Source organism: Dromiciops gliroides, chromosome 4 (genome assembly GCF_019393635.1).
Source record: "Dromiciops gliroides isolate mDroGli1 chromosome 4, mDroGli1.pri, whole genome shotgun sequence".
NCBI classification, from domain to species: domain Eukaryota; kingdom Metazoa; phylum Chordata; class Mammalia; order Microbiotheria; family Microbiotheriidae; genus Dromiciops; species Dromiciops gliroides.
Window position 1 is genome coordinate 99,929,469 of NC_057864.1, and position 23,221 is coordinate 99,952,689.

The 23,221-nt window shown below is 44.4% G+C and overlaps 1 protein-coding gene across 2 annotated transcripts; it reads left to right on the plus strand.

The window, feature by feature from the left end:
- Nucleotides 1-542: 542 nt before the first annotated feature.
- Nucleotides 543-21,352, plus strand: LOC122725743 (arginyl aminopeptidase). 2 transcript variants are annotated; one of them, XM_043963007.1, is made up of 11 exons: nt 1,546-1,620; nt 5,128-5,268; nt 5,614-5,762; nt 10,111-10,227; nt 10,802-11,037; nt 13,697-13,810; nt 15,517-15,629; nt 15,802-15,910; nt 16,839-17,063; nt 19,744-19,886; nt 20,854-21,352. In XM_043963007.1, exons 3-11 carry the CDS (start codon nt 5,638-5,640, stop codon nt 21,010-21,012), a joined length of 1,341 nt encoding a protein of 446 aa, XP_043818942.1. In that variant the 5' UTR covers nt 1,546-1,620; nt 5,128-5,268; nt 5,614-5,637; the 3' UTR covers nt 21,013-21,352. The 2 variants fall into 2 exon arrangements, with proteins under 2 accessions (XP_043818941.1, XP_043818942.1); XM_043963006.1 differs by lacking the exons at nt 1,546-1,620; nt 19,744-19,886; nt 20,854-21,352 and adding an exon at nt 543-1,050 and having other exon boundaries at nt 16,159-16,978.
- Nucleotides 21,353-23,221: the final 1,869 nt, after the last annotated feature.

Consider the following 23,221-nt stretch of genomic DNA (forward strand, 5'->3'; position numbering starts at 1 on the left):
AAGCCAGATAGCATCTACTGACTTCTTTCCCCAGGATAATAAGTCCCTATCTTGTAAAGATCTGGGCATCCTTGTTCTTGACAAACTCCTTTTGAATCATATAATTTTATCACAGTGTTTGCCGTTAAACCGAATTATCAAACTGATTGACATTTCATTCATTCTTGTTTTATAGTTGAAATTATTTGTAGTTCATCTTGTTTTATAGTGTTTGCTTTTAAGTCGAATTGTGTCATGCTGATGAAACTGATAACACCCAGTTTATGTACCTTCACAAAGTGAGATAGGGAAGTAGCCTCAACTATGGAAAAGATTCTTGGGCGCGGAAAAGACTAGGAGTCCAGGAGGGGAAGGGGCATGGCCTGACAACGGAACGAGAGAAGGCGTGGCCTCAGAACTGTAGTCACGCCTGTGGAGGCGTGGCCTCCGCCCCTCTCGGGCCGTGGCTGTGGCTGCTCCCGCGGGGGGCGTGGTCCGGCAACCGGCGAGCCACTCTGGGGGCGTGGCCCGGAAGGCGACCCAGCCCCCGGCGTCCTCGCGGTTGGGGAGGCGGAGGCTGCTGAGGTGGGCAGTCGGTTGGAGACAGCCGGTGGGTCGGTTGGGACGATGGCGTGTAGCGGATCTGCGACGGGCAGCGCGGCGCGGCGGCCGCTGCACTCGGCCCGGGCCCCGGACGTGGCCTCGGCCTCCAACTTCCGCGCCTTCGAACTGCTGCACCTGCACCTGACGCTGCGGGTGGAGTTCGGGCCGCCGGGCCCGGGCCCCGGCAGCCGCGGCCTCAGCGGTACGGCGGCGCTGGAGCTGCGCTGCCTGGGGCCCGAGGGCGCCTCCGAGGTGCGCCTAGACTCGCACCCGTGCCTCGAGGTGACGGCGGCGGCGCTGCGGCGGGAGCGTCCCGGCTCCGGGGAGCCGCCCGAGGAGCCCGTGCCCTTCCAGACGCACCCCTTTGCCCACTACGGGCAGGCGCTGAGCGTGGCCTTCCCGCAGCCCTGCCGCCCCGGGGAGCGCTTCCAGCTGCTGCTCACCTACCGCGTCGGCGAGGGCCCTGGGGTGAGTGCGGCCGCCCGGGCGGTGGCGGCGGTGGCGGCGGCTTCTCTCCCTTCCCCTTCCTCCGGGGCCGCCTTCCCCTCCCTTCCCCTGCCTTGGCCGGCCGGCTAAATTCGGCTCGGCGTTTCCTGTCGCCGGTCGCCACACCCTCCCGCTCCTCGTGACTGCCCGCCCCGGGCCCCCACCGACCCCCGAGCTCCCGCCACCCCCACCACCCCCAGCTTGCCTTCCTTTACTTAACTGTTTATCCTGCACGCAGTTTGCCCCACATAGATGCGTTTGCATGTTGTCTCCCCCGTTAGATGGGAGGCTCTCCTTGAGGGCAGGGGCTGGCTAGGCGCCTAATCAATGCTTATTGGTGGCCGCACTGGCCTTTTAACTTAGGCTTTTTGACCTGGCCAGCACCTACCGAGGAGCAAGCTGTCATTTGGCCTGTGCGACCAAGCAAACCCAGGAGCCCAGCGTGGGCTGATGGCGGCCCGCCTTGTTGGGGAGGGAGTTTGGAAGAGATCGAAGCCTTGGGAGAGGGCGCGCCTGCCTTTAGGGTAACGGTCCAACCGCTCCCCACCCCAGGTAGCCTTCCCTGCTTGTGGAATATCTGCTCATTTTGCTGTTAGATAACCCTTGAGACGGGCCAAAGGCTGGCTGTTAACATTCTTTTCTTCCCAGCTCGACTGTAATTAAGCTACTTTTATCTGGCTTTGGTTCCTTCCAAACTTTATAATTGATCAAAGGGCAGATGCCACACCCAACAGTGAGATTGAGCTTTGTTCAAGTCCTTAAGAAAAACTACTAGCACATATCCAAAATATGACTTACTACAAAACAAGGGACACTGGTAACACTAGGACAATCAGATTGAGGTAAAGTGGTGAAATATAGATGCTGTACATTCAGTAATGTTCTTGAACTTCCTAACTGTAAGTGGCCTCCAAAATAAAAGTCATTGTTATGGAATAACTATTATAAGTTTAATTGCAAAGAGCTCTGCTGTATACTTTGCAGAGAGAATTAAACAGGCCTCAGATGGCCTCCCCAGATCAATTTTCCAACCCCTCCCACTGCCATCACCCTCAACCTGTCAGAAATGAGGGAAGTGTTAGTCTAATTCTACTCTTCCCTGGTCCAACCACATCTGGAATATTATGGTCCATTTTTGGCCATACAGTTTAAAAATGATAGAGAGGAGGCAGCTAGGTGGCCCAGTGGATAGAGCACCGGCTCTGGAGTCAGGAGTACCTGAGTTCAAATCCGGCCTCAGACACTTGACACACTTACTAGCTGTGTGACCCTGGGCAAGTCACTTAACCCCAATTGCCTCACTAAAAAAAAATAAAAATGATAGAGAAATTCTGAGCATAGATTGTTTTATTCCATGTACTGTGCTGTCCAACCACAGCTACTGCTCTTGTGAACCCACTTTTCTACTCAAGCTTGCCTTCTTTTTGTTTCCCCTTGTTTGAACCCCTTATGCCTGATGGTTTCCCTATTTGGCTTTACCTTTTTGCCAATCCTTATGTTTCTCTTTTTAAAGGTTTTTCCCACTGTTCACTACTTCCATAAAGCCTTCTAACTCCTCCAATCCACCTCTGTTTTATCTCTACTCCACTGTTCTCGGTGTTGAGCTACTTCCCTCACAATTTCGAGATTTGTTTTAATCCATCCTGTTTTTGCTATAGATAAAGGTAGAGTATGTATTAGGCAGTTGATTTTTTTTTTTGGTTGGTGTACATGTGAAGGACACTGAGAATGGAATAAGAAACATTTAACCAATGACTCTTACAAAAAATAATTACTTAAAAAGAGGGCAAATGAATTTTAGGGATGGTAAGTACATGCTAATTACTAGATCACAATTGAATCAGAATCCAAAAACATCTCAAGTAGAAGAGTGGGATGAAAGAATAAGAGCAAATCTCATGTGAAAAAGATCAGTATAAATTAGCAGAGTGATAAGGCAACCAAAAAAGCCATTTAAATCAGACCAGACTAAGAAGGGAGTAGTGTCTAGAAAAGGGGAAGTGTTAGTTCTGCTGGAACAGATGTAAGCCCTGTTTGACCCTCTGGTTAAACCAAGCCTTTAGAACATTGTTCAGTTCCGGGTGCCACCTTTTAGGGAAGACATAGAGGAAGGATAACTAGGATAAGATGGGACTAGGGACCAGTTGCACCCTACTAGGATTAGTGGAAGGACTAGAGGTAATAGGCCTGGAGAACAGAAGACTTAGTGGAGATCGTGATAGTTTTCTTCAAGTATTTGAAGGTCTGTTTTGGGGAAAAGAGATTTATTTGTCCTGCTTAACTCCAGAAGGCAGATTTCAGCTAAATGAAAAGGAAAACTTCATAATAGAACTGTCCAAAAGTGAAGTTAGTGGACATATAGTGAGTTCTTCCTCACTAGAGGTCTTTGAAGTTTCTATGACCATTTAGGGATGGAATAAGTTCAGATATGGATAGGGGTCCTCTAAGATGCTTCTTGAATATCAGATGCTGTAAGTCTGTAGCCTATACTTCCAAATATTTTGACACCAGGCCAAATTCCAGGGCTTCTGGAAACTATAGGTTTTTTTTGTTGTAGTTTGGTTTTGGTAATAAGAAAATCTCAACATTTATAGGTTTTTGGAAACTTTCATTGTGGGAAAGGTAAGATTACAAACCAGTGGGTAAGGTAAGAAACTAGCATGGAGATTTCCTGAAACACCCTATAGGGATAAGAAGAGAAATACATTCCTGAAAGTGAAACACCCTGCAAAATGGAGGTAATATCTTAATAGATTCCAAAGCAAATTAAGAGTATGAGAGGGAAATGCATCCTCTAACACTCTCTCTCTCTCTCTCTCTCACTCTCTCTTGCTCTCTCTCATTAATGTCTTTTTTTATGCAACCATAGTTTGCCCACTATCCCTCCCCATGCCATTCCCCGAGAGCCATCCCATATAGTATTTTTTTTAGAAGATATAATTGATCAGTGCATCAAAGGAATCCAAAAACATGTGCAATATGCAACATTTGTGGACCTCCCACCCCAAAGCAGTGGATTGGGAATCTTCTTTTTTGTTTTGTTTTGTTTTGGTTTTGGTGATGCAGTTGGGGTTAAGTGACTTGCCCAGGGTCACACAGTTAGTAAGTGTTAAGCCACCTAGCTGCCCCTGATACCTCTTTTTAAATTCTATGCTTGGTCTTTATAATATTATAACACTCACTTTTTAATTTTTTAATGTGTACATGTGCCTGGCTCTGTTTACTTCATGCTGTTATTAGTTCATATAGATCTTTCCATGCTTCTCTGTACTCATTACATTCCATAAATGCCTCCTTTTGGTATAAGCCTATGGTATAATGCCCCCTCTTCTTATTTTTTATAGCATTATCTTTAGTTTTAATACCATGTGGCCGTTTAAAATGTATATGAAGGGGGGCAGCTAGGTGGCACAGTGGATAGAGCACCGGCCCTGGAGTCAGGAGTACCTGAGTTCAGATCCGGCCTCAGACACTTAACACTTACTAGCTGTGTAACCCTGGGCAAGTTACTTAACCCCAATTGCCTCAATTAAAAAAAAAAAAATGTATGTGAAGGGGGCAGCTAGGTAGCTCAGTGGATAAAGCCCGGCCCTGGATTCGGGAGGACCTGAGTTCAAATCCAGCCTCAGACACTTGAAACTTACTAGCTGTGTGACCCTGGGCAAGTCACTTATCTCTCATTGCCTGGCCAAAAAACAAACAAACAAAAAATAAAATATACATGAAATATGAGACAAGGTGGTAGTATAAACCTATTTTTCCAGTTTTCCCAGCAGTTTTAGTCAAATAAGAAGTTACTTTCCTATGTTGCTTACATTTTTTGGTTTATTGAATCCCATTGTTTCTGATTCTCTTTTTCTAGTTTTTTTCCATTGATCTACTTGGGAGGAATGTTCTTAATGTGATCAGACTGATTGCATTGAGGTCTTGACAATTATCTGAGACTCCCAATGCCAACTAATTCCTTTTCTCTATCATTCTTCCTACTTAGCCTTCTGGCTGCAAAGTGCCCCAGTAGAGCCCAGTAGGGGCTCTCCTAAAATATGTTTATTCTCTCAGGTTTGCTGGCTAACTCCAGAGCAGACAGCAGGGAAGAAGAAACCCTTCGTCTATACCCAGGGTCAGGCTGTCCTCAACCGTGCCTTCTTTCCCTGCTTCGACACTCCTGCAGTGAAAAGCAAATACTCTGCCCTCGTTGAGGTAAGAAACATCTACTCTTGAGATTAGAATAACTTCATTTCAGAGCAATGTGATCATATTTAAACTGATAAGCTCTAATATTAAATGCTTAATGTAATTTCTCTCCAATAGGAGTTCTTATTAAAATATTCATTTCTGTTCCCAAGTCGCATGCATGCACGCGAGCGTGTCTGTGTGTGTGTGTGTGTGTGTGAGTGAGTGAGAGAGAAGTATCTTTCTAACAGAAATGCATGTAAACCTCACTCCAAATCTCAGAAATTTAGCCCCAAATCTCACTTTGTTCTGGGTTAATTTCCAAACTCTGGCCTCTCTGCAGCCACAACCCAACTTCTATTCTCTTGCCAGGTGCCAGATGGCTTCACAGCAGTGATGAGTGCCACCACATGGGAAAAACAAGGCCCGAATCAGTTCTTCTTCCGAATGAGTCATCCCATCCCTTCCTACCTGGTAGCTCTGGCTGTTGGAGATCTGGTTTCTGCTGAAGTTGGACCCAGGTAGGTGACTGAGACCGTGGAGGCAGGGTTGAACTGACACAGAGAGGCAAATAAGTGAATATTTGACATTCACTGAATTTCATGGAGATAGCTCTTGGGACAATCTGGGGTCTTCCTTTCTCTAGCAGGAAAGTCACAGGAACTGTGTTCCTTCTAGTTCCATTAATATTTGGATTTGAAAATATGTTGCCTATGCCAGAAAGTGGGCAAGTAGGTGTCATGCCTCAGAAGTTTGGGGTAACAATTTGGCCCATTAAATAAACCCATTGCCCTCTGAATCCCCCCTCCCTCCCAATATAGCCAAATTTATCTCAAAGTTTTCATAATCCTATCCTATTTTCAGTTGTTCTTTAACTGTCTTCTTGCTTGTTGCTTCCAATGGGTGAGGCAGACATCTTTCAAGATTGAGCCACTTTGATTCTGAGTAGTTTATTTGGAGATGACTACAATAGTGTTCCCCACAGTCCCTTGGATTAGTATCCAAGTCCATTTGGGTTTCATTTTGCTATTTGGAGAAAAGTAAGAGAGAGTAAGGCCTTCTTTCAACTTCCTGCCAAGAAAAAATGTCATACATGGACACAAACCCTCAATACCAAAGGTTTCTCTACATTGTTGGTTAGATTTAGTGGAATCTATAAAGTTTCTGTGAGAATAACTAAAGCCAAGAGTCCAGATTTTACTGGTAACATTTTTTTCAAATCTCCCCTCTGACTGGAAAGGAGCAAAAGTTGGGTGATTGAATGGTTATAGTCTTCTTAGCTGTAATTCTTTCCTTTATCTCTGGCCTTAGCTTTTAGCTCCTGGGAGGATTTTCTTGGGTAGATTTGGCATTATTAAGCTCAAACCTCAATCTGATAAGATGTTGCATAGATCTCAGTTGCTAGGCTGTAATATGGAATGATTAATAGGGATTCCATTATAGTTAGCTCCTAATAAATCAACTCAGAATCAGAGTAGCTCAGTCTAGAAAAATAGTCCACCCCACTCATTGTAAGGTTCATCTTTGTAATAGGAAATCAGGTAATCAAAGAATGAGGAGCTGTGTGTCATTTTAGAGAATTTACACTTGGGTTATTTGGAAGGAGCTCTTTTTTGTTGTTGTGGTTTTTTGGGGTTTTTTTTGGTGGGGCAGTGGGGGTTAAGTGACTTGCCCAGGGTCACATAGCTAGTAAGCATCAAGTGTCTGAGGCCGGATTTGAACTCAGGTCTTCCTGAATTCAGGGCTGGTGCTTTATCCACTCTGCCACCTAGCTGCCCCGCTGGAAGGAGCTCCTAATGGGGAATCAGTCCCCTTTCTCTCTCCCCCACCTACCATCAGAACAACCTCTGATTCATTATTTACTTCCTTATGGCAATTTTCATATGTGTAATAAATGACAACACTAATCAACCCATATGGAATCCAGGTTAACATAGCCCAACCTTTACTACATGGGTATGGAGAATTTCTTAGTGGGCTAGATAATTTGGTTTCATGGCCACAGATATCTCCTAAGGATAATTCAAATGGTACTGTAAGGGGCTAAAATTCTAGCTATACTGTCTAAAATATCTAATGAGTGGTCGCCAATAAATTATAAGCTTTAGCAAGAGTTAGACTTTTTGTTTGTTTGTTTTTTGTGGGGCAATGGGGGTTAAGTGACTTGCCCAGGGTCACACAGCTAGTAAGTGTCAAGTGTCTGAGGCCGGATTTGAACTCAGGTACTCCTGAATCCAGGGCCGGTGCTTTATCCACTGCGCCACCTACCCACCCCCCAAGAGTTAGACTTTTAAGCATTTATTAAGGAGAATAAGAATTTGGTAAAGAGAGAAAGGCTTAGATTCATCTATCTATTAAAGGGAGAGTGCATTTCTAGCTGCCTTCTCCACCAGAGTCCTCAGGAAAGAGAGAGTCAGAGCACCAGCCTCCCCGCTTCTTCCTCCCACAAGGCAATCTCACTTTCTGATGCCCAAGAAAAGCCGCATGGTCCTGCTCCTCATGTTGGAGCTTTCCTACAGTAAGTCTCCAGCAGGTGGCATCATTCTAATCGCTACAGTACGTACTTGTTCTCTTTCTTTCTCTCTCTCTCGTTTTCTCTTTCTCTCTCGCTTTCTCTTTCTCTCTCTTCCCTCCCTCCCTCCCCTCTCCCTTTCTCTCCTTCTTTCCTTCCCTTCCTAAGGGTTAGCCAGGACAAAGGGGAGAGACCAAAAAGAAAGAAAAAAGACGATCATTGAGGCATTTTTTTTTTATGCATAGAAGAGAACAGAAGGCCAGAAAAAATCACAAACAAGATAGCTTTAAAATTTACATGTTGGATTTATTAATATACTTTTGGTTTTTTAAGGGGTTTTTTTGGTGAGGCAATTGGGGTTAAGTGACTTGCCTAGGGTCACACAGCTAGTAAGTGTCAAGTGTCTGAGGCCATATTTGAACTCAGGTCCTCCTGACTCCAGGGCTGGTGCTCTATCCACTGCGCCACCTAGCTGCTCCCTATTAATATACTTTTAAAAAGAAAAGCAAGCTTCATGTAATAGTAATTTTCAGTTTCATTTACAATTCCATTTTTCCATTTATAGAAAGTATACTTGTACAAGTGCTCATCTTAGTTTATGTTAAGACCAGAATTTTTAAAAAAACTAAATGATTTTAAAAATTAGTTCAACAAGCATTTACAAAAGGCATGGAGAAGGCCCGTGGTAGATAAGACTAGGATATGACCTCCTATAACCACTGAGGAATGCCCAAAGAAAAGGAATAAAAGATGTTATTAAGAAATTTTATGATAGGAAGAGAAGGTGGTTTCATCATATGACAAGAAATAAGGCTAATAAGTGGGTAGGGTAGCCAAAGTGCTCCACCATACCTCTGAAATGTTAGGAGAAAGGGAGAAAGGCTCCCAGCATGTTGTGTGGACTCCCTGTGTTGAACTTAATGGCCAGTCATGGATGAAATGATCCATATTGTTAGAAGGGGTTCAGACATTGAAATGCAAGATCCATTTGGGTGTGCTGTCTTTTTGAGAGTATGATCATGGTCAGTGCTAGGAGCTGGGGCCCAACTTAGGACCTGAGAAGCAATGAGGATCACTTTGCAGAGGGGGCAGTAAACTATAAATACCCATAGTTTTTTTGGTTTTGTTTTGTTTTTTGGTGAGGCAATGGGGGTTAAGTGACTTTCCCAGGGTCACACAGCTAGTAAGTGTGTAAAGTGTCTGAGGCCGGATTTGAACTCAGGTCCTCCTGAATCCAGGGCCAGTTATCCACTGCGCCACCTAGCTGCCCCAGTACCCATAGTTTTAATGTTAGAAAATGCCACTCTTTTTAAAAAGAGGTACTTATTTTGTATTTCGTTGAAGACTCAAAGCCCTTGGGGCAGGAACCTATGGCTGGCAGCATAATTTTAAGCCTTTCCTTTGATACACAAGTGTCTTGTCCTCTGCCTAGGAAATGCCTTGTTCAGTCTCTGCTCCAGATTCTTTCAGACCCTCAAATAGCTGTAAATAAACTGAAGTACCATAGAGTTGCTTTGTGGAATATATGCAAAGGAAGCTGGTAATTTGGTGCTCCACAAAATAATCTCTACTAATTAACCATTGGTCTACAGCATGAAGCCCAGAACTTATTTCCTGAAGCATTGACCTGTCTTGGGGAAAAAGTACCCTGGAGCCCCAGAATTCTGAAGTCAGGAGTTTTCAAGGCAACATTTAAAAATTAGCTGATGGTGGGGGCAGCTAGGTGGCGCAGTGGATAAAGCACTGGCCTTGGATTCAGGAGGACCTGAGTTCAAATCCAGCTTCAGACACTTAACTAGCTGTGTGACCCTGGGCAAGTCACTTAACCCTCATTGCCCTGCAAAAACAAAAAAAAAACAAAAATTAGCTGATGGTGCTGCCACCATAGGGTTTGGAGAGGAATAAATGAAGTGATCATGACCCTTCTGCCCTCATCCTGTCTTCTCCCCAGTTTTTCTTCTGTCATTTCTCCTCCCTGTCTTCCACCCTTCCTCAATCTAGAATTACCACATTAGTGGGTGGCCACTATATGCAGTAAACACCTTTCCTAGCCCCATGAGAAAGTCTTGCAAGGCTCTTCTAAATTCAGCCCTGTGGGTTCAGGACCTTGATGCAGCTCTGCGGTTGTTTTGTGCCTTGGTGTGGCACTCTTGGGTGCCTACATTGTGCTCTGTTGGCCTGCCACTCAACTACCGGTAATGTGTCTGGCCCATGCTGGAAGCCCCTGTCCCCTCTTGCTGTCACTAATAAGGCCTTCTAGCACATTTGTCCCTACCTCTATTATAGCCTTGAGTCTCTGCAGGGGCCTTAAAATGAGGCTGCCTTGACAACTGGCTTGTCTGCTCTTCTTTCATTAGGAGTCGTGTGTGGTCTGAGCCCTGCTTGATCGAAGCTGCCAAGGAAGAGTACAATGGTGTGATAGAAGAATTTCTGGCAACAGGAGAAAAACTTTTTGGACCCTATGTTTGGGGAAGGTGCAGTGTCACATTGGCTCTAACATCTTTGTTTCAAGCTGAGTGTCTCCAGTTACCCTCTTTACCCATACTCTTGAGAAACATTTTGTTGCTTCTCTTCATTCTCTCTTCCTTCCTGCTCTAAGCCCAGGTCTTGGCTAGTCATCCCTCCCTATCTGGAGGAAATGCCCGAGTCAATCCAAACTCCATTTTTACACTCTGGTATCTTCAGAATTCAGCAGCCCCTGTTAATTAGAGGGTTCATTGATTTGACCTTAAAAACCCCAAGTCTGCCTGAAAGAGAAGTGTTATTTTTCCCCAATACATCCACATCCTGCCTTTGGTTGGAAGGAAGCTGAAGGGCTAGTCTCCCCCTCTGAGATGAATGCAAGGTCAGCACAGGAAAAGTTCAAGGACTTCACATCCAGGAGAAGGACCCAACCTTTCTAACCTCACTTCTAGTCCTGTGTTCATTTGATCACACTAGCTCTTCGAGGGTGAGCTCATGTAGTATTTTGAAGCATTCAGCAAAATGAAACCCAGCTTGGCCTTGGGGAGCCAAGACCTCTCAGTAACCTCTTTTTTCTTTTTACAGATATGACTTGCTCTTCATGCCACCATCTTTTCCCTTTGGGGGCATGGAGAACCCCTGCCTGACTTTTGTTACTCCATGTCTGTTGGCTGGGGACCGTTCCTTGGCAGATGTTATCATCCATGAGATCTCTCACAGCTGGTTTGGAAATCTGGTCACCAATGCCAACTGGGGCGAGTTCTGGCTGAATGAGGGTTTCACTATGTATGCTCAAAGGAGAATCTCCACTATCCTTTTTGGTGAGCCAACCTCCAAATGCCCTGTTCCTTCAGCTTTTGCGGCCAACAAAAGGGTGGTTTTTACAAGATTACGTTCACAGATGCTTACTGAATGCCTGCAATGTACAAGACATTGTGCTAGGGAAGTACAAAGAAGAAATAAGGCAGTCCTTCCCTTTAGAAGTTTATAATCTCTTTGGGGACAAGGGATACCACATAGACACAACTAGAGAGTACAATATAAGGGAGAAAGTTATAGGGAGAAGATGAGGGAGTTCAAGACAAATTGCTTCAAGAAAATTTGAGGGAGAAATCTCTTTAAACCTGGGGGAATCAAGGAAGGCTTCTTGAAAAAGAAGGCATCAGACCTGGGCCAGTGAAGAATTTTCCCTGTTCAGTAACAGTCTCCTCCCTGGGACCTCAGAGCAATTCATTGTGTACATTTCTAACCCCAAATCATCTATTATTGTGTATTAGGATCATTCTCCTCCCAGGCTATAAGGTCTATGAGAGTGAGGGGCTATGTCTTAGCTAAGCCTGTGGCTATCAGCATTTATTAAGTGCCTAATGTATGCCAGGCACTGTACTAGGCACTAGGGATATAAAATGAGCAGAGCCAGGACCAAGGGTTGCTATGGTAGACAGCTGCCTAAGACATTATAAAGGATGCTTTTTTTAGCCATAAGAGTATTTTCTTTATTTTCCAGTTACATGTAAAGCTAGTTTTCGACAACTGTTTTTATAAGATTTCTGGTTCCAAATTTTTCTCCCTTCCTCTTTGCCCTTCCCCCCTCCCCAAGACAGAAAGCAATCCCCTGTAGTTTATATATGTGCAATCTCATTAAACATGTTTCTGCATTAGTCATGTTGTGAGAGAAAAGTTACAGCACAAGGGAAAAACTTCAAAAAAGAAAAAAAAAGTAGATACAGTATAATTCAATCTGCATCCACATTCCACAGTTCTTTTTTCTGGATGTGAAAAGCATTTTCCATCATGAGTTCTTTGGAATTACCTTGGATCATTGTATTGCTGAGAAGAGTTAAGTCTATCACAGTTGATCATCACAGTTGATCATCACACAGTGTTGTTGACACTGTGTGCAATGTTCTCTTGGGTCTGCTCATTTCACTCAGCATCAATTCGTGTAAGTCCTTCCAGGTTTCTCTGAAACCTGCTTGTTCAGCCATTCCCTAATTGATGGGCATCCCCTTAATTTCCAATTCTTTGCCACCACAAAGAGAGCAGCTATAAATATTTTTGTGTATGTGGGTCCTTTTCCTTTTTTTATGATCTCTTTTGGATGTAGACCCAGTAGTGGAATTGATGAATCAAAGGGTATGCACAATTTTATGGTCCTTTGGGCATAGTTCCAAATTGCTCTACAGAATGGTTGGATCAATTCACAAATCTACCAATAATGCATTAGTGCTCTAATTTTTATGAAGGATGCTTTTTAACGTGACTTTCTATAAATGTGCATCCATCAAGTATACACTAGTACCTTCTGTGTGGCAGACATTGGACTAAAGATACCGCAAATTAAACAACAATCCTCACAAGGAGCATACATTCTTTCTTTTTTCTTTTTCTCTCTCTCTTTTTTTTTTGCGGGCAATGAGGGTTAAGTGACTTGCCCAGAGTCACACAGCTAGTAAGTGTGTCAAGTGTTGGAGGCCAGATTTGAACTCAGGTCTTCCTGAATCCAGGGCTGGTGCTTTACCACTGTGCCATTTAGCTGCCCCCGAGCGTACGTTCTAATAGGGAAGACAACAAGGATGTGTGAAAACATAGCATAATTATAAAGGTCATGGGTGGCTAGGTGGCACAGTGGATAGAGCACTGGTCCTAAAGTCAGGAGGACCTGAGTTCAAATCTGGCTATGTGACCCTGGGCAAGTCACTTAACCCCAATTGCCTCACCAAAATAATAATAATAATTTTAAAGGTCCTCAATACAAACATTTATTCTGTATTTTTAAGTCAGTTCAGTTAGCATTAGGCCAGTGGTATTTTATATGTCTAGTTATGTGTTACAAGTTAACCAAAGACTCAAAGCTGTAAACTGTGTGACACTTCCCCAGCAGTGCTTATCAGTCACCCACTGAGCATTTACTATGTGCCAAGCAGTGTGCAGAATGCTGGGGACACAAAAATCGAGAAACAGTCTTGGTTTTCAAGGAACAGGAGACAGGAGGTATACCTAAAAGGTGGACAGAGTAGGTGGGAGGGAAGGCAACTAGCAGTTTGGGGCACAGGGGTACCAGGAAGGCCTGCAGAAGGTACCTTCTGAGTAGTCTTGAAGTAGTCAAGGATTCTACAAGGCAGAGGGCCTGAAGTGGAACCTTGGGAAGACAGAGGACAGCCAGCGAAAACTTAGGGTGCCCTGGGAGGAATGGCAAATAGGCCAGGTTGGCTACATGATAGAATGACTAGAAGGAAGGAATGGATAAGAAGACCAAGAATACAGGCAGGGCTGGGTTGTGTGGGCCTTCGAATGCCTAACAGAGGAATTTATGTTTGATCCTAAAAGTAGCCTACAGGCCCAAAGAGGTGGCTGGCTGGCTGTCCAGCCACTGCCCTGCTTACAGATGGCCACAAGAGGGCTGCAGAGCCTCCTCCAGTACAGAGAGGTGGCTCCTCTGAGCAGCCCCACTTGTCAGCGATTTTATTTTTTCCCTAGGTGCTGCTTACACCTGCCTAGAAGCTGCCACGGGGAGGGCGCTCCTTCGGCAGCACATGGACATCACTGGAGAGGACCACCCACTGAACAAACTCCGAGTGAAGATTGAGCCAGGTCAGAGAGAAGGCGCCTCTTGGGGGCAGCTGGGTGGTGCAGTAGATAAAGCACCATCCCTGGATTCAGGAGGACCTGAGTTCAAATCTGGCCTCAGACACGGGACACTTACTAGCCGTGTGACCCTGGGCAAGTCACTTAACCCTCACTCCCCCACAAAAGAAAGAGAGAAGGTGCCTCTGTGTGATATCTCATTGTAAGGGGCTTCTTCAGAGGAGGGGGGCCTTCTAAAACTAAGATAGTCCAATGTTACCTGCCTCTACGAATCACTGTGATGAGTGGATGAAAGTTAAAGCATTTATTAAGCACTTGGTATGTGCTCAGCACTCTACCAAGTGCTATGGATATAAAATCGAAAGTAAAGAAAGTGCCATCCTCTAGGACCTTTGGTTAAATAGAGATGTCCCCAAGGGGAGTGGTGGCCCTCGAGGAGCACCCTGTTCTGGGATGGTCCGGCAAGTGCAAGCAGGCCATGGGGGAGTTGATTGTTCGGGGCAAAATGGCAGAGTTGATTTGAACATGGTTCCAGAACTGGAGTGAGGACAAGGCTGTGGAGAAGAGGTCTGGGGAGTCAGAAGTGAAGTGAAACCTTCCTGAAATTCGGTGGGCCCCGGAGAGGAGTCACAGCCAGCATAGATAGGGCTTGGCTCTGACTCACTCTGAAAATTGGTGTAATATTACTTAAAATGAGGGGCTGAGTCCTGTTTCCAATATAAATCCCAAACCTTTTTGCTATAGTTGAAGTCCATCTTTTCTTTGATCTTGTTGACTGTGGAGTTGGATGAAATCTTATCTTAGCCTAGAATAGACTTAAAGATAAGTTGTCTTGAAAATGGTTGTATGGATAGGGGGTTGACCAGAGTCTCAGAGAGGTTATAAGGTATCCTTCCCTTTTCCAAATGTTAAGAAAAGTCTTTTTCTTATCTCTAGCAAATAATTTTATAGTGTAATGAGGAAACCTGCCGGTTTCTGTGGAGGCTTTGTCCTTTGCCTTGTTCATTAGAGTAACCTATGGTTAATGATCCTTTAAAGATTCTTTTGAAACTGGGATCCTGAAACCCTTTTTGTGCCATATCCCCCTTCTCAGAATAATTGTTTAAAGCATAAAATAATATGCATAGGATTCTTAAAAAGTTATCTTGAGGGGCGGCTAGGTGGCACAGTGGATAAAGCACCGGCTTCAAGAGTTCCTGAGTTCAAATCTGGCCTCAGACACTTGACGCTTACTAGCTGTGTGACCTTGGGCAAGTCACTTAACCCCCATTGCCCCACAAAAAACAAAACAAAAAAGGAAACAAACAAACAAAAAGTTATCTTGAAATTGTTAGCAGAATATTTTTTTTAAGTTTGTGGACACCAGGCTAAGAACCCTTCTTTAAATGAATTTGACGGGGCAGCTAGGTGGCGCAGTGGATAGAGCACCAGCCGTGGAGTCAGGAGTACTTGAGTTCAAATTCGGCCTCAGACACTTAACACTTACTAGCTGTGTGACCCTGGGCAAGTCACTTAACCCCAATTGCCTCACTAAAAAAACAAACAAATAAATGAATTTGAGATGGGCTGAAGTAGATCATCTGGGGAAATCTCTTGTTCATTCTTTGTAGGGGAAACTATATTTTAATCTTCCTGGTTCGGAAAATAGAGCACAAGGATGAGGACTTATGATTATGAAAAAGTAAAACCTTGGGTACTTTCTCTTCTGCCAGGTGTTGATCCTGATGATACCTACAATGAAACCCCATATGAGAAAGGGTTCTGCTTTGTCTCTTACCTGGCCCACCTGGTGGGAGACCAGGACAAGTTTGACAACTTCCTCAAGGTATAGTTAACCCCTGGTGGAGAAGAGGAGAAAGAGGAGCATGTAGGTGGGGCAGCTTAAGTAGAGGAGGCATAGAGATGTGAGGAGATGATCAGGGGTGGACACGTATCTGATGACCACTTCCTAGGTTGATCCAGTGATCCTAACTGACCAGACATTTCCCTTATTACAGGCCTTTGTCAATGAATTTAAATTCCAGAGCATCTTGGCTGATGATTTTCTGGAATTCTACTTGGAATATTTCCCTGAACTGAAGAAAAAGAGAGTAGATTCTATACCAGGTAAGGCCCTGGCCCATAGATCACTTGGAGGAACCAGGACAGGGAAAGAGGATTATTGACTGTTTTCATTTGGGAGAACCAGGAAAAAGTAAATGAGTACAAATTACCTAGTAAGTGGCACTTCAGAGAATAAAACCCCAAGGCTTTACTTGGGCCCTAATGGCCTCCCTTGATTCCATTTTGGTCTGTGATCCATGGCTCGTTCACAGTTCTTTTCTCTTGGTCTCTCACTCTCTATTCCTTTCCAGCACCTGGGCACATGACCATCATGCTAAGGCTTAAGTAACTGTGTTGCTGACAGCAGTTCTGACCCTTGAAGTTGAAAGGAAATTAACCCATAAAACAAGCTTCTGAGCAAGAGGACATCCCAGTGCCTACAGTGACTCACCTGGAAATTGTCTCTACCTTAAGAGGAGAGAAAGGAAGCTGTGCCATTATGATTGAGATTTCTGGTCCTTAAAAATGTGTCCCCATCCCTACCAGCCTTGGTGTGGTGGGACTTTAATGAGCCGGAACTGTGCAGTGGGAAAGCGGTCACCATCCCTCCTCCCACCACTTTGCTTAGCTCCTTCAGCTGCTAGTCAGGTGTAAGGCTGCTGCGACTTCAGAGGAGCCAAAGCAGAGGGAAATAAGGGGCCAGGGACACTTAGCTGCTGGGAAGCAGCATCAAATGCTCCTCCAAAGCAAAGTCCTCTGTCCACTGAGGGCTTCTGGTCCAGGACTGCATGAAAGAGTGAGAGAAAAAAAAGAGAGAGCTGGGCAGTTACATGTAGTCTGCTCTCTCTGGTGAGAGTTTGAAATAGACGGAAGCTGGAGGCCAGGCTTGAGGGGATGGCTAGAAGCTTGCTCTAGGCACAACTGGAGGTTAGAGATTTGAAGGGAATGACTGGGTCCCTTGTTAATGCCTCCTCTTACTTCCACCATACAGGCTTTGAATTTGATAGGTGGCTGAACACACCAGGATGGCCCCCCTACCTACCTGACCTTTCTCCTGGTGACTCACTTATGAAACCCGCTGAGGAGCTGGCCCAGCTTTGGGCTGCCGAGAAGCTAGACCTAGATGCTATTGCTGCTGTGGATATCTCTACCTGGAAGACCTACCAACTGGTCTACTTCCTGGATAAAATCCTACAGAAATCCCCTCTACCTCCTGGTAAGGAAAATGGGTGGTTTAATCACCACAGTGATTCCATAGTTCAGAGCTCTGTGTTTGCTAATGCAGGAAGAACCAGAGGAAGGCGATGTGATCAATTAAGTCACACTTGGCAAATAAACACATGTATTTGAAAAAAAACAAACCATAAAACATTAACATTATACAGATATATAGATGCTAAGGTTGAGTGCAAGTATATAAAGCAGGTTGTATAGAAATGGTGGAGTTTTTTGTTTTGTTTTTAGTGATTTTGAAGTAAAGAATGACTATGAGATCACATCAGTAACTTTTGCAAAAACTTTGACATTGACAGTGGAGAGAGTAGCGAGCTGAGTAACAAAGTTATCTTAGTTGTAGCAGAGAACATGATTAACTTGGTTGGAGTTCAGATTTAGAAGAATTTGGTAGAGGGCCCCCTATAGAGATTAGGCTGGAATGTTTGGGTGTGGCCCAGCTTCCAGAGCCCCTAGAAGGTTGTTACTAAAAGGGATCATAGCAATCTTAAATTCTGAATAGATCTGTTAGATCCTGACCTTCAAGGCTTCTGAGGATTCATACAGAGTGCCTCATTCTCTCGCTGTGGAAAGAGGCTACAGCTTGGCTACCAAGTATGAGGCCTCAGTCTGGCCTGGGGACCAGAATACCAGTTATTTACCACCCCAGGTGCTCAAACAGATAGCTCCCTTGTTTCTAGAGTGACCAGCCTTGGAAGCTGATGCTGATGCCCCCATACTGATACCACCCTTAGTTATTAAAGGATTCTAAAGGTTAGGGTTCCCAGTCAACTGGTTCTTTTTCTTCCATCTACAAGTTTTGTATGTCTCAAAGTTGCTGTTCCCTCCCTGTATTTTCTTACCCATATCAACCTCAGCTCTGCCCCTCAATAGTCAACCTCCTTGCCACCATTCTGTTTGATTGTGCCCTGTGGAGTCCCCAAGTGTTAATGAACTCCCTTTCATCCTAGAATTCTTCCCAGTTTCTACATAATCCTTCCTTGTCTGTCTCCTTGGCTGTTCTCAGTACAGCCTTTCTCACAGTCTAGAATTGGTAATAATTCTAAGCTATCCTTTTGCTATTATCACTGAAAAACTCCTTGTTTGAGATTCATTCCATCTATAGCACCTGGTTTAGGTCTGTCTTTGTAGTCTGAGGTCAATTTCCTTTCTTTCTCAGAGTTCAATACCTGACTGCCAGTGTTGTTCTCAACTCCAACCCTTGCCTTCATACTAGAAACTCAGTATAGATGTTAGCATCCCTTTGAATACTCTAATCGCCCAGGATATCAGCTTCTTTAACTCCCATGCCCTGTATTTTCACTTCAATCTACAGAGATGGACACATCTTAACTCTTCCTGTCACTTATCTTATTACCATTACTACTACCTCTATCATCTTGGAATTTGAGATTTCCTTTCTTTTATTTTAATTTCCTATTCTATCTCTTACTCTCTGCCTCATTCTGCTTAAACCTCATCTCTATTCTCACCATGACTTCTATTCCCTGTACATTATACATTCCATTGTATCTTATTCTCCCAATTTATTATCCCTGCTCTAGCCTCACTTTCTTCCCTTCACAATCTTGGGGTTTTTTGTTGTTTTGTTTTGTTTTGGGTTTTTTTTGTTGAGGCAATTGGGGTTAAGTGACTTGCCCAGGGTCACACAGCTAGTAAGTGTCAAATGTCTGAGGCCAGATTTGAACTCAGGTACTCCTGACTCCAGGGCTGATGCTCTATCCACTGTGCCACTTAGCTGCCCCTTCCCTTCACAATCTTAACCATATGGTTACCAGTTGAACTGTCCCTTTTAACCTCTGCTCTTGAATACCACCCCCCATCCTCCTTTTGTCTTGTCACTACTCATACATTAACCAAATATCAGCCCTGAGTTATTTCCCACTATCCAGAGAACAATGCATCTTTTTTAGTATAATTTCTGTTAATGAAATCATATTGGTTTCTAATGGTGAATATTTGACAGTGTCAGGTATTTTGGTGACAAGAACACTTTTCTAGGTCTTTAACAATAGCTGCTGAGGAGATGAAGGGCTCAGTGTCTTCCTCTCCCTCCCGCTTCTCAAAGCCACAAAGGGCCAAGCTGAGGTTGCAAGGTGTCTTGGGCTTAGAACCATGGACTTCCTCTACCAGTAGCTAGGGAAAGGTGGTAGTCAAGGCTGTTAGACCTACCTGGCACATGTCACTTTCTATCCTTTCTCATCTCAGCCTTTTATATTCCATAGCCTTTGAATAACTCAATTTAGTTGTCTACTCAAAGCCTCTTTCAGAACCCAAGTTGTTAGTTTTCTTTGCTTCCTCAAATTTATCTTGTTTTTAATTTGTCTGCAAATACTGTATTCTCCCTACTCCCAATTGAATAGAAGTTAAGCTTATTAAAGGCAGGGTATTTTTCATTTTCACTTTTGTATCTCCACCTAACAGAATACCTTCCAATGAAATTGAATATGAGAGACAAAAAGAAGGTATTGCCTTTGATTAAGAAATATGCATAATCAAGTGGTGGCTGTGTCAGTGACCCACTCAGTCTGCCTCAAGTTACTTTCTTAGAAGGCCTGAGATCAGCTCCAGGATACCTTTGGAGAAATTTCTTTGCAGTTTTGCAGAGCTTATATCTTATGGTTGAGTGACGGACAACTCTCACATCCCCTATCTCTTTCTAGGGAATGTGAAAGAAATGGGAGAGACATACCCCAAGATCTCAAATGCCCAAAATGCCGAGCTGCGCTTGCGCTGGAGTCACATAGTCATCAAAAATGACTACCAGGCCGATTTCAAGAAAGTAAAGGAGTTCCTGCAGAGTCAGGTGAGTGAATTCCCAAGGGCTCCTCCCTTCAATGCCTTCCTCTCTCCTGTTGCTCAGACGCTTGTGGGGCAATCATATAGTTCACCTTAAAGTGTAGAATTAGATCCCTGTTGGTCTGAGTTGAACTAAGTCTATAGTCTTCCTTTAAAAGAAGATGCCCTGGAGGGTACTGCTGATTAACAGACTTTATTGTGAAGTAATAATAGTTATTATGACATAAAACGTGGGAAGTTCCCATTAGGGAAAGAAGGGCATTTATGGACTCCTATAGCTCCTTACAAATCAGTTGTAAAGACTAGGGGGAAATGGGCAGGCCTCACTGACCCCTGGGAAGAACATGGAAGTCTCCAAAGAGAAAAGTGCTAAGGACCGAAGATGGCTTTACACTCCCTAGGGAAGCACTATGGCTAGAGGTTGTCCAAGACTGGGAATAAGATCATCCTATGAGGAAAACCCTTGCAGGGTGGTGGGGAGCCCAGAGACTCCAAGATTAACAGTCTTCAGATTCCTCATTCATCCGAGCCAGGGAGCTGGACAACTGTGCGGACCTAGGGAGATGGACTCATTGACCTTTGAAGGTTTCTTCAAATTTTTAAATTAAATTTTTATTAAATTTATTAAATGTTATTTTAGTTACCCCATAGTTAGGACAAATGAAAGGTATGCTTTTGACTTGTAAATTTTTTCCCACTGTATGTAGAGTTCTGTTGTATCTGGACCCTCCTCCCTACCCCCCATTTGTGTCTTCTTGTTAATGATCTCACTTGGATTGGGCAGAGCCACAGAGAATGCTAGAATTAAAGGACCTGTCAGCCAGCTAGCCAGATGATAGCTCCTCTTCCTGGTACTCTTATTTCCTACATAGTGTACATTTGTCTCTTGGGGCAGGACACAAGTCTACAACGGGAAGGTAGGGTTGGAGGGATGAGTGATATCTGACTGCTTGTCATTTTTTTGCTCACTACAGGGAAAACAGAAGTATACCCTCCCACTCTACCATTCTATGATGAGTGGTAGTGAGGTGGCCCACGCCCTAGCCAAAGAGACATTTTCTGCCACTGTATCCCAGCTCCACAGCAATGTTGTCAATTATATCCGGCAGATCATGGAACCCAAGAAGAGTTAGAGCCCCAAGCTGGGCTCCTTACCTCCTTTAGGGATCATGGACTTTCGGAAGAGCAAACTGTCCCCATCCTTCATTTTCCCCAAGCAGCTGATGTCTCATATTCCAGGACTCTGCTCTGCATGGGCACCTTCCCTAAAAATTGAATCCTGGACCAGGGAGTCTTCCCAGAGTTTTCAGCAGGTCAGTAGACCTTTGGCATTGGCTGGGGGAGACGACCGACATTCCCATTCCACCTTGATTTGGCATGTGAAGTTGCTGACTCTTCAGGTGCTTTGCAAAGGGCTGGCAGTTTGATTATTTTTCAGGTTCAATATTTTAAATAAAGTTTTTAGATGAAAAATAGGGAAGCTGCTGTTTGGCCAAGGGAGACTGTGCGTGTTATCCCAAACTTAGTATTAGAGGGAGACAGATAAGGAAGCCCATATGGAAAAGGATATAGCATGCAGGCGAATGCATGTGAGTACTATTTAGCTGCAGCAAGCACAAGGGCTCAATAAACTATTAAGTTTCTGCTATTCACCAGACACTATGCCAAGCACTTGACAAACTTTTTCTCATTCCATCCTCACAACAACCCTGGAAGGTAGATGCTTGTGAAGTTTAAAATCTAATTACTATGATTAAAATCTAATGAGTGGGGGGCAGCTAGGTGGCACAGTGGATAAAGCACTGGCCTTGGATTCAGGAGGACCTGAGTTCAAATCCAGCCTCAGACACTTGACACTCACTAGCTGTGTGACCCTGGGCAAGTCACTTAACCCCCCATTGCCCTACCAAAAAAAAAAAATCTAACGAGTGGTCGCCTTAAATTAGATAACTCATAGCACCAGTCTTTAGGGCATTAAGCATTTATTCAAGTATAATAGGGGTTAGTAAAGAGAACACGTGGAGTTCAGAAGGAAAGACCCTAGCTCCCTGCACCTGCTACTCCTACCAACACCTCCAACGGAAAGACAGATCTCCCATACTCCCGAGCAGAAGCTCCCTTCGGGCCACCCAGGCGAGATCCCCACATGCAGCTCCAAGCTAATTGGCTGGTAGCATTGACTGACATGACTTTCAGGCAGTTCTATGAATAGATGTAAATTCTGGACGCTAGTCACATGCTTTCTCCTCAGGGTGAAGCTGCCCTGGTTCTCACAATGTCTTTCTCAGCCAGGGGTGGCACTCTAATTCTCACATGCTGTCATAGTAACCCCATTTTCCCCTTGAGGAAACTGAGGCAGACAGGTTACATGACTTTCCCAGGGTCATACAGCATGAAGTGTCTGCAGCTAGATTTTTTTTTCTTTTTTTTAGTGAAGCAATTGGGGTTAAGTGACTTGCCCAGGGTCACACAGCTAGTAAGTGTTATGTGTCTGAGGCCGGATTTGAACTCAGGTACTCCTGACTCCAGAGCCGGTGCTCTATCCACTGTGCCACCTAGCTGCCCCCCTGCAGCTAGATTTGAATTCAGGTCTTCCTGACTAAGGCCAAAGCTCTATCCACTATAGCATCTAGCTGTGGCTTAATGAACTACCAGAATGAAGCATAGTCTCATTCTGTTCACCTTGGTCCAACTGCCCTTTGCAGGGTGGTTAAGTTCCATCAGCACCATGACCACCATGAACTATTGAGGCTTAGGACTTGACTGGAAATCTCCCCTAAGTTCCATGGGGCTTCTACTTTGGTAATAAATGGGGCTCACATAGTAGGATTTGCAATGTTCAGTTAAACATTAAAGGCCTGCTAAGGTACTCTAATAGAACCTGGGGATGCAAAGCCCCCCCCCCCCCAGAGGGCTCACACTTGAAGTAGGGCATTCACCCAGGTCAGCTAGATTGGTGAAATGTGATGCTGGAAAAGGAAGGCTCTAGGCCGGCCAGTGGTTTCACACATTTTTTGTGTGCTGGACCCCTGTGGCAGTCTGGGGAAGCCTGTGGACTTTTTCTTGGAATAAATGTTTTTAAATGCATAAAGTAGGGGTCAGCTAGGTGGCACAGTGGATAGAGCACCGGCCCTAGAGTCAGGAGTACCTGAGTCCAAATCCGGCCTCAGACACTTAACACTTACTAGCTGTGTGACCCTGGGCAAGTCACTTAACCCCCATTGCCTGCAAAAAAACCCCAAAAACAAAAAACAAAAAAAATAAATGCATAAACTACATAGCATTACAAAGGAAACCAATTCTATTGAAGTACAGTTATCAAATATTGAAAGCCAAGTTCAG